This window comes from Lontra canadensis, unplaced genomic scaffold (genome assembly GCF_010015895.1).
Source record: "Lontra canadensis isolate GAN:19392208 unplaced genomic scaffold, GSC_riverotter_1.0 scaffold199, whole genome shotgun sequence".
NCBI lineage: Eukaryota > Metazoa > Chordata > Mammalia > Carnivora > Mustelidae > Lontra > Lontra canadensis.
Genome location: NW_022631193.1, coordinates 589,926 through 608,284, shown reverse-complemented (window position 1 = coordinate 608,284; position 18,359 = coordinate 589,926). Strand labels below are relative to the sequence as shown.

The 18,359-nt window shown below is 37.1% G+C and overlaps 2 protein-coding genes across 2 annotated transcripts in view; one reads left to right on the top strand and one right to left on the bottom strand.

Moving 5' to 3' along the window:
• The window catches only part of LOC116861473 (olfactory receptor 2G6), a 57,921-nt gene extending 51,156 nt beyond the window's left edge, over window positions 1-6,765 (bottom strand). The window contains exon 1 of the mRNA XM_032848094.1: window positions 6,686-6,765. Coding sequence (XP_032703985.1) covers window positions 6,686-6,765 — 80 coding nt within the window. The remainder of the gene's footprint in view (window positions 1-6,685) is intronic.
• A 1,647-nt stretch (window positions 6,766-8,412) lies between these two features.
• LOC116861472 (olfactory receptor 2T5-like) lies at window positions 8,413-16,300 on the top strand. Its single transcript, XM_032848093.1, is given in 5 exon segments — window positions 8,413-8,432; window positions 10,577-10,645; window positions 15,426-15,493; window positions 15,496-15,564; window positions 15,567-16,300. Coding segments are annotated over 5 exon segments (960 nt in total).
• Window positions 16,301-18,359: the final 2,059 nt, after the last annotated feature.

The following is an 18,359-nucleotide window of genomic DNA, read 5'->3' as shown; positions in this document are numbered from 1 at the left end:
TTCTTCTTTTTTCTTTCTTTTTTTTTTTTGCGTATATATATATTTTTTTTCCCCTTTTCATATACTTTTTTTTATTATTTTTTTATTTTCACCATAACAGTATTCCTTGTTTTTGCACCACACCCAGTGCTCCATGGAATCCGTGCCCTCTCCAATACCCACCACCTGGTTCCCCCAACCTCCCACCCCCCGCCCCTTCAAAATCTTCAGATTGGTTTTCAGAGTCCATAGTCTCTCATGGTTCACCTCCTCTTCCAATTTCCCTCAACTCCCTTCTCTCTAACTCCCCTTGCCCTCCATGCTATTTGTTATGCTCCACAAATATGTGAAACCATATGATAATTGACTGCCTCCTCTTGACTTATTTCACTCAGCACATGTCTTAGGGGCACGTGTGTCTTAGGCTCTGTAGCAGGGCTCAGAGATCTGCCATCTGGTGTGGCTCCCAGGCCCTCACAGTATCCAGACCCCATACAATCTTGGGCGCGCTGGCGGCTCAGGGACCAAGACCTGGTTTCTCTGCCATACTCTCTCTGGCTCAGGGCCAGGGATGACTGTTTCGGGTCTGGGGACTTAAGCCCCTGTCCCTAGCCACCCCGATTCCCACAATTTCCCCCTGGGATCCTTTGCTCTTTTGGAATGCTTTCAACCAGTCTCCAAGTTAATGCTGCTCCCCAGATGCAGGACACTCTCCTATTAGGGGTATTACTTCCAATTGGTTGCCTCTGGTGGCTCCCTCCCCCTTTTATCTTCTGATAACAGTCCGACGTTCCCACTCCACTTTACCCGCCCACTGGTGTCTTCTGTCCCTGTAGAGATCCAGACGTGTGCAATTCTGATCTCAGGCATATTTCATGGGTGATCGGAGTTCTTTGGTAGGTAATCAGCTCACTTTAGAGTACAGGTTGAAAAGGCACCTCCTCTTACTTTCTCTCCATCTTGTGTCCTCTTGTCATATACTTTTATCAGTCTTTTTGTTTGTCTGTTTTTGTTTGTATACTTCATAAATCTTACCTTGGGGCCCATTTGGTCTGAGCCTTCTCTTTTACCTTCCCCTTTTTTCCTGTCTCTCTCTCTCTTTCTCTCTCTCTTTTTTCTTTTTCTTTTCTTTTTTCTCTCATTTGGGTGGGGAATCTTGATTGCTCAGAAGAATTCCAGGGTGCACCTTGACTGCTCCACGGTCGATACATCCAGCTATATCCATTCAGTCATCTCTCACCAAAATGACTATGAGGAGGAATGCCCAACAGCAGAAAAATACAGAGGATGGGCCTTTTGCAACAGAGCTAATGACTATCAACATAGACAATATGTCAGAAAGAGAATTCAGACTAACAATTATCCAGGCAATAGCTAGGTTGGAGAAAGCCATGGATGACCAAATGGAATTGATTAAGGCAGAACTGAAAGCGACCAGAGATGATGTTCACAAAGTCAGGGCAGAGTTGAAAGCCACAAGAGATGAGGTTCACAATGCTCTCAATGAATTCCAATCTAATCTAAATTCTCTCAAAGCTAGGGTAACTGAGACAGAAGATAGAATTAGTGATCTGGAGGACAAACAGATAGAGAGAAAGGATCAGGAGGAAGCCTGGAACAAACAGCTTAGAAGCCACGAAAACAGAATCAGGGAACTAAATGATGCCGTGAAACATTCCAACGTCAGAATTATTGGAATTCCTGAAGGGGAGGAGAAAGAAGTCTAGAAGATATAGTGGAACAAGTTCTTCTGGAAAATTTTCCCAATCTCTTGAATGGAAACAGTGTTCATGTACTATAGGAAGAACGGTTTCCCCCCAAGATTATAGATTCTTGAAAGTCCTCGAGACACCTAATAGTAAGAATGAAGAATTATAATTGTAGGCAGACCCTCTTGAAAGCTGCTAGGACAAAGAGGCTCCTTACTTACAGAGGAAAGCCCATCAGAATAACGTCAGACCTGTCCACAGAGACCTGGCAAGCCAGAAAGGGCTGGCAAGATATATTCAGGGCACTAAATGAGAAGAACATGGAGCCAAGAATACGTTATCCAGTAAGGCTGACATTCAAAATGGATGGAGTTATAAAGAGTTTCAAAGACTGGAAAGGCTTAAAAGAATATGCAACCACCAAGCCAACACTGCAGGAAATATTAAAGGGGGTTCTATAAAAGAGAAAAAAGCCTAAGAGTAGCATTGAACAGAAATATAGAGACAATCTACAGAAAAAAAAGTCTTCAAAGTTAACATGATGTCAATAAAAACGTATCTATCAATAATCACTCTCAACGCGAATGGCCTAAATGCACCCATAAAACAAAATGGGGTTGCAGATTGGATAAAATGACAGGACCCATCCATATGTTGTCTACAAGAGACCCACTTTGAACCTAAAGATACACCCAGACTGAAAGTGAAGGGATGGAGAAGCATCTTTCATGCCAATGGGCCTCAAAAGAAGGCCGGGGTAGCGATTCTCATATCAGATAAATTAGATTTTAAACTAAATACTGTAGTCAGAGATACAGAAGGACACTACATCATTCTTAAAGGGATTATCCACCAAGTAGATCTAACAATTACAAATATCTACGGCCCAATATGGGAGCAGCCAATTACATAAGAAAACTATTAATGAAGATAAAGAGTCATATTGATATGAATACATTAATAGTTGGAGATCTTAACGTGCCTCTCTCAGTAATAGACAGATCAATGAAGCAGAAAATCAATAAAGAAACAAGAGCATTGAATAACACATTGGACCAGATAGACCTCATAGATATATACAGAACATTCCACCCTAAAACAACAGGATACTCATTCTTAAGTGCACATGGAACCTTCTCCAGAATAGACTAAATACTGGGTCACAAATCAGGACTCAACTGATACCAAAAGACTGGGATTATTCCCTGCATATTCTCAGATCACAATGCTTTGAAACTGGAACTCAATCACAAGGAAAAGTTTGCAAGGAACTCAAACACCTGGAAGCTAAAAACCACCTTGCTTACGAAAGTTTAGATCAACCAGGGGATCAAAGTAGAACTAACAAATTCATGTAAACCAATGAGAATGAGGAAACTTTGGTCCGAAAGCTATGGGATACAGCAAAGGCAGTCCTAAGGAGAAATACACAGCCATCCAAGCCTCCATCAAAATAATTGAATAATCCAGAACACACCAGCTGTCTCTACACCTTAAAGAACTGGAGAATCAACAACAAATCAAACCAACTCCACACAGAAGAAGGGAAATAATCAAGATTAGAGCAGAGATCAAGGAGGTAGAAACAAGACATACAGTAGAACGTATCAATGAAACTAGAAGCTGGTATTTTTAAAGAATCAATAAGATCAATAAACCATTGGCCACACTAATCCAAAAGAAAAGAGAGAAAGCTCAAATTAATAAAACTATGAATGAAAGGGGAGAGGTCACAACTAACACCAAGGAAGAAGAAACAATCTTCAGAAGTTATGATCAACAGTTATATGCCAATAAGCTAAGCAACCTAGATGAAATGGATGTATTCCTGGAAAACAATAAACTTCCAAAATTGAACCAGCAAGAATTTGACAACCTGAATAGACCGATATCTAGTAACAAAATTGAAGCAGTGATCAAAAACCTCCCAAAAAACAAGAGCCCAGGACCTGATGGATTCCCTGGGGAATTCTACCAAACTTTCAAAGAAGAAATAACACCTATTCTCCTGAAGCTGTTTCAAAAAATTGAAGCAGAAGGAAAATTTCCAGACTCTTTCTGTGAAGCCAGCATTACCTTAATCCCCAAACCAGGGAAAGACCCTACCAAAAAGGAGAATTTCAGACCAAGATCACTGATGAATATGGATGCTAAGATTCTCAACAAGATCCTAGCAAACAGGATCCAACAGCACATTAAAAAGATGATCCACCATGACCAGGTGGGATTCATTCCTGGGCTACAAGGATGGTTCAACATTCACAAATCAATCAACGTGATAGAACAAATCAATAAGAGAAGAGAGAAGAACCACATGGTCCTCTCAATTGATGCAGAAAAAGCATTTGACAAAATCCAGCATCCATTCCTGATTAAAACGCTTCAAAGTATAGGGATAGAGGGAACAATCCTGAACTTCATCAAATCCATCTATGAAAGACCCTTAGCAAATATCATCCTCAATGGGAAGAAGCTTGCAGCCTTCCTGTTGAGATCAGAAACACGACAAGGATGCCCACTCTCACCACTCTTGTTCAACATAGTATTAGAATTCCTAGCAACAGCAATCAGACAACAAAGAGAAATAAAAGGTATCCAAATTGGCAATGAAGAAGTCAAACTCTCTCTCTTCACAGATGACATGATTCTTTATATGGAAAACCCAAAAGACCCCACCCCCGAACTAGTAGAACTCATACAACAATTCAGCAACGTGGCAGGAGACGAAGTCAATGTACAGGAATGAGTGGCTTTCTAATACACTAACAATGAAAATACAGAAAGGGAAATGTGATAATTGATTCCATCTACTATAGCACCAAGAACCATAAGATACCTGGCAATCAACCTAACCAAAGAGGTAAAGGATCTGTACTTGAGGAACTACAGAACACTCATGAAAGTAATTGAAGAAGACACAAAAAGATGGAAGACCATGCCATGCTCTTGGATTGGAAGAATAAACATTGTTCAAATGTCTATACTGCCTAGAGCAATCTAAACTTTTAATGCCATTCCGATCAAAATTCCACCGGTATGTTTCAAAGAGCTGGAGCAAATAATCCAAAAATTTGTATGGAATCAGAAGAGACCCCAAATCGCTCAGGAAATGTTGAAAAACAAATATAAAACTGGCAGCATCACGTTACCTGATTTCAAGCTTTACTACAAAGCTGTTATCACCAAAAGAGCTTGGTACTGACATACAAACAGACACATAGACCAGTGGAACAGAGTACAGAGCCCAGATATGGACCCTCAACTCTATAGTCAAATAATCTTTGGCAAAACAGGAAAAAATATACAGTGGAAAAAAGACAGTCTCTTCAATAAATGGTGCTGGGAAAATTGGACAGCTATATGTAGAAGAATGAAACTCGAACATTCTCTTACACCGTTCACAAAGATAAACTCGAAATGGGTAAAAGACCTCAACGCGAGACAGGAATCCATCAGAATCCTAGAAGAGAACATAGTCAGTAACCTCTTCGATATCAGCGACAGCAACTTCTTTCAAGATATATCTCCAAAGGCATAGGAAACAAAAGCGAAAATGAACTTTTGGGACATCATCAAGATCCAAAGCTCCTGCATAGCAAAGGAATCAGTCAAGAAAACAAAGGCAACCCACGGAATGGGAGAAGATATTTGCAAATGACAGTACAGACAAAATCTTGATACCCAGGATCTATAAAGATCTTCTCAAACTCAATACACAAAACTGATAATCATATCAAAAAATGGGCAGAATATATGAAGAGACACTTCTCCAATGAAGACATACAAATGGCTACCAGACACATGAAAAAAATCTTCATCATCACTAGCCATCAGGTTGTTTCAAAAGAAAACCACATTGAGATACCAGCTTACACCAGTTAGAAGGACCAAAATTAGCAAGACAGGAAACAACGTGTGTTGGCGAGGATGTGGAGAAAGGGGAACCCTCTTACATTGTTGGAGGGAATGCAAGTTGTTGCAGCCACTTTGGAGAACAGTGTGGAGTTTCCTCAAGAAATTAAAAATAGAGCTTCCCTATGACCCTGCAATTGCACTACTGGGTATTTACCCGTAACATACAGATGTTGTGAAAAGAAGGGCCATCTGTACCCCAATGTTTATAGCAGTAATGGCCATGGTCGCCAAACTGTGGAAAGAACCAAGATGCCCTTCAACGGACGAATGGATAAAGGAAGATGTGGTCCATATACACTATGGAGTATTATGCCTCCTTCAGAAAGGATGAATACCCAGCTTTAGTAGCTACATGGATGGGAGTAGAAGAGATTATGCTGAGTGAAATAAGTCAATCTGAGAGAGTCAAAGAATCATATGGTTTCACTTCTTTGTGGAGCATAACAAATAACATGGAGGACATAGGGAGATGGAGAGGAGAATGGAGTTGAGAGAAATTGATGGGGAGGTGAAACATCAGAGACTATGGATACTTAAAAAATACCTCAGGGTTTTGAAGGGGCGGTGGGTGGGAGGTTAGCGGAACCAGGTGGTTGGAATTGGGGAGGGCATGTATTGCATGGAGCACTGGGTGTGGTGCAAAAAACAATGAATACCTTTATGCTGAAAAGAAATTAAAACAAAAATTTTAGGGTTTGTAGCTTGACTCACCCTGATAGTCTTCGTCTTTTTAGAATGTATTACACTTAAGAAATATAAAATAAGTTATTTTAAAAAAGTTGAAAAGAACGAGAATAGTTAGAACGAATTAAAAATAAGAGTTGTATCTATGTAGTAGTGGTGATTGTCCTCCTGTTTATTTGTTTTAGCTGGCTTTCTGGGGGAGGGTCTTGCCATGTGGTTCTTCAGGCAGTCTTGCTAGAGTTGAGTCTTCTTGCCTCCTATCAAGGGGCTGTGCTCTGAGGAAACTGGCTTTTCAGGCTTTTTTTCTCTAGGGGTTTTTGTTTTGTTTTGTTTTGTTTTTCTTTTTTCTCCTCTCGGTGGCTTTTGGCAGTTCTTCCGAGGTTTAGAGGAAAGCAAACTGCACCCAGACCTCCTTCTTGGGTTTCACCTCTGCGTGCTCCAGAGCAAGTAAACTCCCCCTCTGCTGCTGACAGAGCATGTCCCCAGTCACAGTCTCAGGGGTCGCTAGAGCTCCCCCTTATACCCAAAACCATGAGAAGTACTAGTCCAGGGAAGGTTTCCAGTGGCTGCCACTGCCACAGGTGTCTGGGAACGTCCAGACCACGGGAGAGGTCACAACTAGAGAGAGCACACTGAGATTTTCATGCTGGCCCGGGCTGAGAGTGTTCAGACTGTCCTGGTCCTAGAGAGCACCGGTAGCACCTGTAAGGACCTCTTTCAGGGGAGGGTGTGGAGTGAGACTCAGACTCTGGTCGTGCAGCACATGTGCACAGTTTAAAAGGCTGTGGTTCTAGAGAGCACTGGGTGGCATCCACACCAGACTCTTTAATGAACACAGGCAGCTCAGGGACCAATGCCTCACTTTTTTGCCGCACTCTCTCTGGCTTAGCACCAGCGATGGCCATGTTAGGTCCATGGGCTTAAGCCCCTGTCCCTAACAGTCCAATTCCACCAATTTCTCCTTAAGATCTTTTGCTCTTTTTTGAGTGCTTTCAGGCAGACTCCAAGTTAATGCTGGTCCCCAATCACAGGGCACTCTCATATTAGGGTATTAGTTTCCAATGGGTCACTTCTGGTGGCTCCCTCCCCCTTTCTTTATCTTCTGATATTATTCCAATGTTTCCACTCTGCTTTACCTGTTCACTGGCATCTTCTGCCCCCGTAGAGATCCAGAAGTGTATAATTCTAATATCAGGCTGATTTCATGGGTGATCAGAGTTCTTTGGTAGATAACCATCTCACTTCAGGGATCAGATTGAAATGGTGCCTCCTACTTCTCTGCCATCTTGTCTCCTAGTCCATTTTTTGGTTTTCTATTCTATTCCATTATCTATGTATCTGTTTTTGTGCCAGTACCATACTGTCTTGATGACTACAGTTTTGACATGTAGCTTGAAGTTCAGAATTGTGATGCCTGTAGATTTTTTTCTTTTTCAAGATTGGTTGGTTATTAAGGGACTTTTGTCTCCATACAAATTTTAGGATTATTTTTTGTACCTCTGTGAGAAAGGCTGCTGGTATTTTGATAGGGATTGCACTAAATGTGTAGTTTGCTTTGGCTATTACAGGCATTTTCAAAATATTTGTTCTTCCAATGCATGAGCACAGAATGTCTATTTCTTTGATTTATCCTCAAATTTCTACATCAGCACTTTATAGTTTTAAAAGTAGAGGTCTTGCAGCACTTTGGTCATTCTTATTCCTAGGCACTAGGCATCTTATTGTTATTGGTGCAATTATAAGTGGAATTGACTCCTTAATTTTGCTTTTTGATGCTTCATTGTTGGTGTCTAGAAATGCAATAGATTTCTGTGTATTTATTTTGTGTCCTATAAGTTTGATGAATTTGTTAATGCCTACCATTTTTTTTTTTTTTTTGGTGGAGTCTATTGGGTTTTCTCTATATGAAGTGCAATGTCATTGCAACAGTGAAAGGTTTTTATATTCCTTGCAAATTTGGATGCCTTTTATTTACTTTTGTTGTCTGATTGTTGAGGCTGGGACTTCCAGTACTATGTTAAATAACAATGGGGAGAGAGGACATTGTTGTGTTATTCTTGACTGTAGAGGAATAGCTTTCATGTGTTCCCCATTGTGGATGATATTAGCTTTGCATTTTCGGCATATGGCCTTCATTATGTTGAGGTAGGTTCCCTCTTTCCCTGTTTTGTTGAGTGTTTTTATTATGAAGGGATGTGGTGCTTTGTCAATTTTTTTTCTTCATCTTGAATTGATTAGATTATTTGCTTTTTTGGTGTTGAGTTTTATAATATATTTATTTATTTTGGATGTTAATTCTTATCAGATCTATCATTTGCAGCTGCATCTGATAAGGGTTAGTATCAAAAGCAAATAAATATATTATAAAACTCAGCACCCAAAAACAAATAATCCAATTTTAAAATGGATTTTAGTGAAGACATGAACAGACACTTCCCAAGGAAGACATCCACATGTACTACAGACATATGAAAACATGCTCTACTTCACTCACTATCAGGGAAATACAAATCAAAGCTATACAGAGATATCACCTCAGCCTTGTTAGAATGGCTAAAATCAGCAACAGGGGGAACATTCTTGCAAAGTTGGTGGGAATGCAAACTGGTGCAGCCATTGTGGAAAATAGAATGCAGGTTCTGCAGAAATTTTAAAAATAGAACTATCATACAATACAGGAATTACATTAATAAGTATTAACCCAAAGAGAATAAAAATACAAATTCAAAAGGATACATACATCCCAATGTTTATAACAACATTATCAGCAATAACCAAATTATTGAAAGACCCAAATGTTCATTGACTGTTGAATGGATAAAGAGGAGGTGGTATATATAGAAACAAAATATTGTTCAGACATAAAAATAATGAAATTTTGCCATTTTTAAAGACAGGAATGGAGCTACAGTGTATGATGTTAAATGAAATAGGTCAGTCAGAGAAAGAGAAATACCGTATGATCTTACTATGTGGAATTTTAGAAACAAAACAAATGAGCAGAGTGACAAAAGAAGAGAGAGAGGCAAACCAAGAAAATGACCCTTAGCTGTAGAAAACAAACTGATGGTTAAGAGGGAATGGGTGGGAGGATGAGTTAAATAGGTAATGGGGATTAAGGAGAGCACTTGTTATGAGGGCCAGGTGTCATATGGAAGAGCTGAATCACTATTTTATACACCTGAAATTAATATTATACTTAATGTTAACTTACTGAAATTTAAATAAAAACTTAAAAAAAAAAACCAAAGTAGGGTTGAAATAAAGACTTTAGAAAAGTAGAAGTAGCAGTTTAAAGGGAAAAAAAAAAAAGTCAAAGGAGTCAGTATGAATCATCTGCAGGCTGAAATCCTGGAGGACACAGAAGGCTCCATTGCATATGTGTGGGCCTTACAAAAGTCATTGTTTGGAGAAAGGATTTTATGGGCAATGATGGAATGAGAAAATGATCAACATAGTTCCATAACATGTATATAGAGAAAGGTTTAGAAGAATTGTTTTGTATTATTAAAATATAACTTATGTACAGTGTTATACTAATTTTAGGTGTATAATATATTGATTCAAGTTTCTTTTTGACGGTTTGCTCTTCTATATTTTTTATATTAACACATCAACATTTAAATTATAAAACATTTACCCTAAACTGCAACACTAAACAAACTCTGATTACAATGGAGTAACAGAGAAAGTGTGCAATCAGCGATCTAATGAAGAGTGATTGAGACAAAGATATAAAGGAAATCCCTTCAATTTATTTCCAACTACAGTAAAGAATACTGGTACTGTCCTTGACACATAAATTAGTCTATGAGTTGCAGATGCAACTGTTTTATCTTTCAGATAACAAAAAGATAAAAGATACACATCAATACCTCACAGAGTATTTTTGAAAATTAAATGAGGATAGATACACATTTTTCAAAGAAAACTTTTTATAACGTTAAAAAGCCTGAGGCCACATATAAACTGACATCTATTTCAAATAAGATTTTATTGGCAATGGTGAAATTTGAGATTACTGTTAATATTGGTTAAGATTTCTAGTTAATAATTAGAAAATATTTTAGGAAGACATTAGGGGAGAACCAGAACAGTGCAACATAGATACCTATTATCTTTTTGTTGTTGGTGGTAGGGCCCTTAATTACATTCTTCTTCAAAGTCCCAGAAGGAATTAATCAACAGCAAACCTCATCAACTCCCATAATGAGCATAGTAAAACCAAGATGATGTCATTGTCCTGTTTATCTTTATACTGTTAACCATGGCCACACTCCATTACTCAGATGGATAAGAGCTCCAGCATCATCTGATGCTGAGTTCAATCATATAGAAAAAACTGCAGGAGCAAAAAGGTAATTATTGTTTTTGACTTGTTCTCCTTCTGAAACATGCTATTAATTCTTGGCCATATTTCCTCAGTTTTTCCCTATCATCTATTTTTATGAGAAAAAGCAAATGTGATTTTTAAAAATTCAAGTATCATTAACATACAGCATTATATTAGTTTCAGTTGTATATTATAATGATTCAACAATTCTATACATTTCTTAGTGCCCATAAAGATAAGCATACTCTTAATTGTCTTTTTTGATTAAATCTTTCTTGTAGCAGTAATATTAAGAAATGGCTTTTTGATTTAAATTTATGTATGGACAAAGATATGCATGCCTCCCACATTATTTAATGATATGCTTGTTTTACTGAGGTTGGAATTTTATAGAAGAAATGAGACTGATTTTACTTTGAGTGGGCATTACTTCTGATTGTTAGAAAACTGAAACTTCTCAATTACTGACACATTAAATGTTAAATTTTAAAAGTCCTTACTAACAAAAAAAGAAATATTGGCTTTTCTCTCCAGGAAGAAATTAGGAATGATTATGATATTTCAGGAATAAATTCAGTCAATTATATTTATGTTTCTTAGATGAAACTGACAGTGAGTGATAATACCTACATTATAGACTGTGGAGGGAAGATAGTATTCTAGGGAGCTACAGCAGCATTATAGGCTCTGGGTTCTATCACCTGATTTGATATTGAGACACAAACCCTCCTTCAGGTGAATATGTGATGCTAAGCAGTTACCCTGATATATTTTTTTAAGGTTTTGTTTATTTGAGAGAGAGAGAGCATGTGAGCGTGTGCATAAGTGGAGGGAGGGGCAGAAGGAGAGGGAGAGGCAGATTCCTGTCTGAGCAGAGAATCTGATATGGGACTTGATCCCAGGACCCTGGGACCATGGGACCACTTAACAAACTGAGCCACCCAGGCATCCTCCCCCACTTTTTAAATAATTTCCTCTTTTAGTTTTATGTGAAAATATTTACCCTGGGAGTTTGAATTATTTAATTTATAAAAGGAGAAAATAAGATGGTTAAGTACTTCATTGACTCTTGGAGAAGTTAAAATATAGAATGATATAGAACAAGAAAACAATTTCTGGGATGTTAGTTTTAAGTAAAAATTTGATATTCTACCAACATTATTTAAAACAAAATGAGATAACACAACACAACAAGGGGGAAATTTTCAACAAGTTTGAAAATTTTTATTTTTTTATGTCCAATACGTGTCCAAACACACAACCCTATGATTAAGAGTAACATGCTCTACTACTGAGCCATCTAAGTGTTCTTACCACCACTATTAATCCCCCAATTTAAATATGTACTGCTTTGTTTATATTAAACACAAACAACTGGATAGAGAAAATAAGAAAGAACAGGGTGGCTAGTTACCTTGCATGGTATAGACAGCATTCCATTGTCTGTCTGGTGTGCCAGGGAGGCTGTTCAGTGTGGCTTGATCACAGTGACTTGCATTTACCAAAGAGCAACAGAGATTTGTTTCATTTGACCCCAAACATTGACTGAGACAATAGGTATATTTTGCTTTTATTGGGCTGTTTTAAAATTTTCCCCAGAGGTCAGCTTTTATCTCTTGGTGGGGCTGGAAAATGATAATAAGAGTGTATTTTTTGATACAATGTGTACCAGATTTTTTGGATATTTATATTAAGGTGTCAAATTAATTTTCAATGTTGTCTATTGTTTTAGTACCCTGGAACTTAGGACTGTTAATAAGTTGAATATTGTAATGAATCTTTGTAATCATTACATAATTATGCAATGTTTTGAAAGTCTGAATTTATTCCTGAAATATCATAATCATTCCTAAATTCTTCCTAGAGAGAAAAGCTAATATTTCTTTTTTTGTTGGTAAGGACTTTTAAAATTTAACATTTAATGCGTCAGTAATTGAGAAGTTGCAAAAGTTTGATCTCTAGAAGAGAAAATGTAAAACAAGTTATTAGTGATTCTTTTTTAGAAAGGGCAGAAATACTTTACTTCTATTGTTCTCTCTTATTTATTTTGAGCTATTTTAAAATTCTACTTATATCTCAAATCACACACACACACTTTTTGCCTGAATAGATGGATCGTGACCTCCTTCAGTGTAATCAATTGAATATTTCTTTTGTCTTCATCATTTAACACAGATGTAGATTTCAGTAGCCAGAGTTTTGGGGGAATTGTTTTGTAGTCAAACTCAGCATTGCTCAGTTTTGCTCACTGCATCTCAGTTTCCTTCAAAAATTGGTTATTATAGACAATAAAGTAGATTCTGTTTGTAAAAACAACTAAAGTCTTGTAAATGGCAATGTTCTTATAATTGCTAATTCTTCTTCTTGAGATTTAGAACAAATGGTAGGAGATTTAAATAGATGGAGTTGGAGAAGAATGCACTAGATAGAACTAAGGTAGGATTTTCCATAAAGATCTGCTTAACCAGAGTAAAAATAATAAATATATCTCATACATTTATTTATATTTATAAATGCATATATATATATATGTATAAAGTCTGGGACTACAGAAATTATCAAATTTCAATTCTTATGTGTATGAATAGATACTAAAACTGGCAAACTGAAGTAATTCATCTTATATCATAAAACACAAATGCCATCTCTTACAAGGGTTTTGCATAATAATCACCATAGATATTAACTCTCTGAAAATATATGTGTTTATTCATCTGTTACTGGTAATGTTCTAGGCACTTTCATTATTTTATAACAATTAATTCTGAACATACCTAAGATCTAACATTATTATCTTGTTTTTAATATAAAATGAACAGAGGGATTGTGGGCAGAGGATAATCTGGATATGCAGTCACAGTCCAACCTCGAAGTTTGGGCTCCTAAATTGATGTCCTTAGGATATCTAAGGTGTTGGTCATTGGTGAGGACCCTGCTCTGCAGCTGGGGATGCATGGATCACTCTGCACAACCACAGAGCTTCACAGTCTGGCCTGATTGTACAGACAATGGGGGTACACATTTCAGTATAAATATTCCCCAAGTTATGTTTCAGCTACTTTCTAAATCTTCCTTGTATGGAATGTTTATCAATATATAGATCTATAGACATGGATATATATATATATATATGGATCCAGTTGAATCTTTAAACTGGAAAGGTTGATTCAGTTTTGACCTCCATATAAAAGTTTATAAATAGATTTTATTGTCTTCTTTTCAATGATTCATTTTTTTGTGTGTTTTTATATGGCAGTGATTCTGAAAATTTCCATACTCATTGATAAACAACACTGTCTATCATCAGGAAATCTCATGACCTTGAACTGTGGCAACCTTACTGTAATGTACCAATATTTAAAAGATTTTTTAAAGTTTAATGTACTTGACACATAATCTTACAGTAATTTCAGGTATGCAACATAGATATTCAACAAATTACATGTTCGCTATGCCTACCATAAGTGTAGCTTCCATCTGTCACTATACAACATTATTACAATATCATTGGCTATATTCCTTAAGCTGTATCTTTTATTCCTGTGACTTATTCTGTTACTGGAAGGCTGTATCTCCTATTCCCTGTAACTCTTTCTGCCCATCACCCCATAGCTCCCCCTCTGGAAACCATCAGTCTGTTCTCTATATTTCTACGTCTCATACTGGTTTGTTTGTTTATTTATTCATTTGTGTTTTTAGATTCCACCTATGAGTGAAATTAAGTAATATTTGTCTTTCTCAGTCTGACTTATTTCACTTTCCACAATACCCTGTTGCGTCTGTTGTAAAAAAGGGCAGAATCTCATTCACTATTATAGTGGCAAATATGCACACACACACACACACACACACACACACAAACACACACATATAAACACATCATTTCTTTATCCATTTGTGTACTCAAGGAAACAGGTTATTTCCATATCTTAGCTATTGTAAATAATGCTACAGTAAACATATGGGTGAATATAAAAATAAACAATGGGATATTACTCAGCCATAAAATGTTTTGAAATCTTGCCATTTACAATGACATGGATGGAGCAAGAGAGTATTATGCTAAGCAAAATAAGTGAGATTAAGAGAAATACCATATAATTTCGCTCATATGTGGAATTTAAGAAACAAAACAAATGAACAAAGGGGAAAAAAATAGAGAGAGAGGCAAACCAAGAAACAGATTCTTAAATATAGAGAACAAACTGATGGTTACCAGAATGGGGGTAGGTGTGGGGATGGGTTAAATAGGTGGTGGGGATTACAAGTACATTTGTGATGAGCACCAGGTATGGTATGAAAATGTTGAATCACTATATTCTACACCCAAAACTAATATTACAGTGTATGTTAACTAACTGGAATTAAAAAAAAATAATAAAGGTCATATGAAGACTTGAAAAAAAAATAAACATAAGGGTGTAGATAGTGGTTTTGCTTTCTTTGAAGAAATACATATCTACTGGTGGAATTATTAAGGTACTGATATTTTTGATGAAAAGTGTCAATTCTTAGATTTCTAGTAAATTTGTTCAATTACAAGTAATTTATAATCCTAAAATGTACAAGTCCTTGGAATTTCCCTTTATTGGCACACTGGGTTGCCATATGTAAACATACAAACACACATACACATACACACACACACAAGCTCACCAAACATTTATTTCAGGTGCTAATATCTGAGGAGTGATCTAATAACTCCATAGTTCTCCTTGATGGACCAGGTAGAATCCAATGGAGAACACCACTTGGGTAACCAACCATACTGGATGATCAGATTTTGACCTAGTGGGATTCTTCAGTCGATTCAAGTACCCAGCTCTTCTTTGTTTGGTCATTTTTATAGTTTTCCTGATGGCCTTGTCTGGAAAACCATCCTGATCTTTTTGATACACTGTGATACTCACCTTCATAACCCCATGTACTTTTTTATTGCCCAGTTATTCTCATTGATGTGATGTACATTTCTGTTACTCTGCCCAAGATGCTCATGGACCAGGGCATGGGTGTGAAACAGATCTCAGTCCCTGAATGTGGGATGCAGATGTTTCTCTATCTGACACTAGGAGGTTCAGAATTTTTCCTTCTAGCTGCCATGGCCTATGACTGCTATGTGGCCATCTGCCATCCACTCCATTATCCTATCCTCATGAACCATAGGGTGTGTATACTCTTGGTTTCTTCTTCCTGGTTTATAGGATCTGTGGATGGATTTGTGTTGACACCCATCACCATGACCTTCCTCTTCCGTACATCCTGGGAAATCCATCATTTCTTCTGTGAGGTCCCTGCTGTAATGAAGCTTTCCTGCTCAGACACTTCCCTCTATGAGACCCTCATGTACCTGTGCTGTGTTTTCATGCTCCTCATCCCTCTGACAATCATTTCAAGCTCCTATTCTTTCATCCTCTTCACCATCCACAGGATGAACTCAGCAGAGGGATGGAAGAAGGCCTTTACCACTTGTTCTTCCCACATGATGGTGGTCATCCTCTTCTATGGTGCTTCCATGTATACCTACATGCTTCCCACCTCCTATCACACCCCTGAGAAGGACGTGATTGTATCTGTCTTTTATACCATACTCACTCTTGTTCTAAATCCTTTAATTTATAGTCTTAGGAATAAGGATGGAACAAGGGCTCTAAAAAATGTTGAATGTGGATCAATCTTTTAGGGAATTATAAAGTAGGAACTATTTGTAATATTTTTTTTCTTCACTCTACAAATTAAAACTTTAGGATCCTATGCTGATGTTTTTCCTTAGACTCTCACACCACGATGTGTCTTCACCACTTTTTTTTCTTTTTGGGGGAATTGTTAACCTGTACTGGAAAGCTCTTCATTTTATACTTAAGCATTCAAAACAATTGTATAATTGTATTGCATCCATGTTACATTTTTTCTGACTTTCCACTGTAATTCTGTGGAAGAATATTCATATTCTTAAGAAATACATAATAAAATATTTAGAAACAAAATCATAAGGTGTGCAATTGATGAGAAAGAGTTGGAGAGAGTGGTGATAAAGGAAATGGGGTATAAAGATTTAGGAGAATCTAGGCAAAAGATATTTGAGTGTTAATTGTGCTATTATTATTGTTACTATTTTTCTAGAAATTTGAATTACTTAAGAATAAAAGATAAAGTATCATAATTTTGTCTATTTTAAAATTTATCCTTGCTGCATGGTGTCAGTGTAAGTGACAAATCTTGGAAATCATGCACATATTAACATGGATGATCATTACTGTAACAATTCAGTTGTTGGCCTTTGTTTAATTAGGGCAGTTTTGTTCTTTAGGTTTTAAACTGGAAGACACCTAGAGGCTGTTACCTCTCTGAAATATTAGGACATTGTGGTAGAAAGTACTGTGGAAAAGTTACTGACCCCCAAGAAGGAGGGCTTAGGGAAGCTTTCCAGCATAGTGATATCAGAGCTGAGATTTGAAGTATGTCACTTATTGTACAAAGAAACAGAGAAAGACCATCAAACATCCAATCCTTCATTTGTTCAAAAAACATGTCTTACACTATATTATAATAAAAAATAACCAATAGCTAACTGAATTTAACATGTAAACAATTGTCTAATGTCCCTAAGGAATTTGATCTTTATGTGTAGTTTGTGCAAATAGTTGTAATAAAATACACGAATTGTTTTGAGGTTCATGTGGGAAGGGTACAGCTTATTTTAAAAGAAGATTTCATTTATTTACTTGACAGAGATATAGAGGTAGCCAGAGTTGGGGGAATGGCAGAGGAAAAAGGAGAAATAGGTTTCCCACTGAGCAGGGAGCCCAATGCAGGTCTCTATCCCAGGACCTGGGGATAATGACCTGAGCCAAAGGCAGATGCTTAACCAACTGAGCCACACAGATGCCCCAAGGGTACATTGTAAGAGCACATCAATCCTACCTATGGGATGTGAGTTCAAACAGAGAGGCTGAAAGAAGACCCTAGAACTCAGTGTTGAATGGTGACTAGATGCTAACTTCATATGAGTAGAGGAGGCTGGGACCAAGGCTCTTGCTCAAGAACAAGGACATGATGCCACAGATAAGGAACACTATGAACCAAAATTCAGGTTTCAGGTTCTCTCCTGAACAAACAGGAGAGAAATGTTCCAATGGCACCTCCTCCCTGGTTCACTCTATAACCTCATTTCTTGCCCCTTTTTAATGCAGATATTTACAAATAATAATAAAATTACCAGACTTGGATTTTAGAAAAGTTAAATAAGTGGGAATCAATTGGAGATGAATAACATTGGAGGTATGGAGAACAGGTGAGTGAGGAAGAAGAGCTGAATAATGTTGATCTGAGGGGAATGGATCATTCCAAGTGGAACTAGGGGATTTTAGGGTTTAAGTAGGCCTTGTTGAATTTTTCTATAAAACCACAAACTCAGTTGCATGTTTACCAGTTAGCTGTGACAACTTGTGAATATTCAGAAGGTTTCAAAAGGAGACATTTACTCCCCCATTTTATTCTTGACATACTCAATTCCTTCATGAGTATAAGTAAGGTTCTTACAGTTTTTTAGTAAACAGTGCTCGAAAATTTGTTTAGAATTTTTTGTTTCAGTAAAAAGGAATGAATAAAATATGTACACTATTTAACTTTAAAGATAATTGAGAAGTGTATATATCACCCTTCAATTTCTTGGACCATAATGACACACAATTTGATGGTTTCATTTAAAGCACTGTAGATATGGGAAACAAAATGGGACA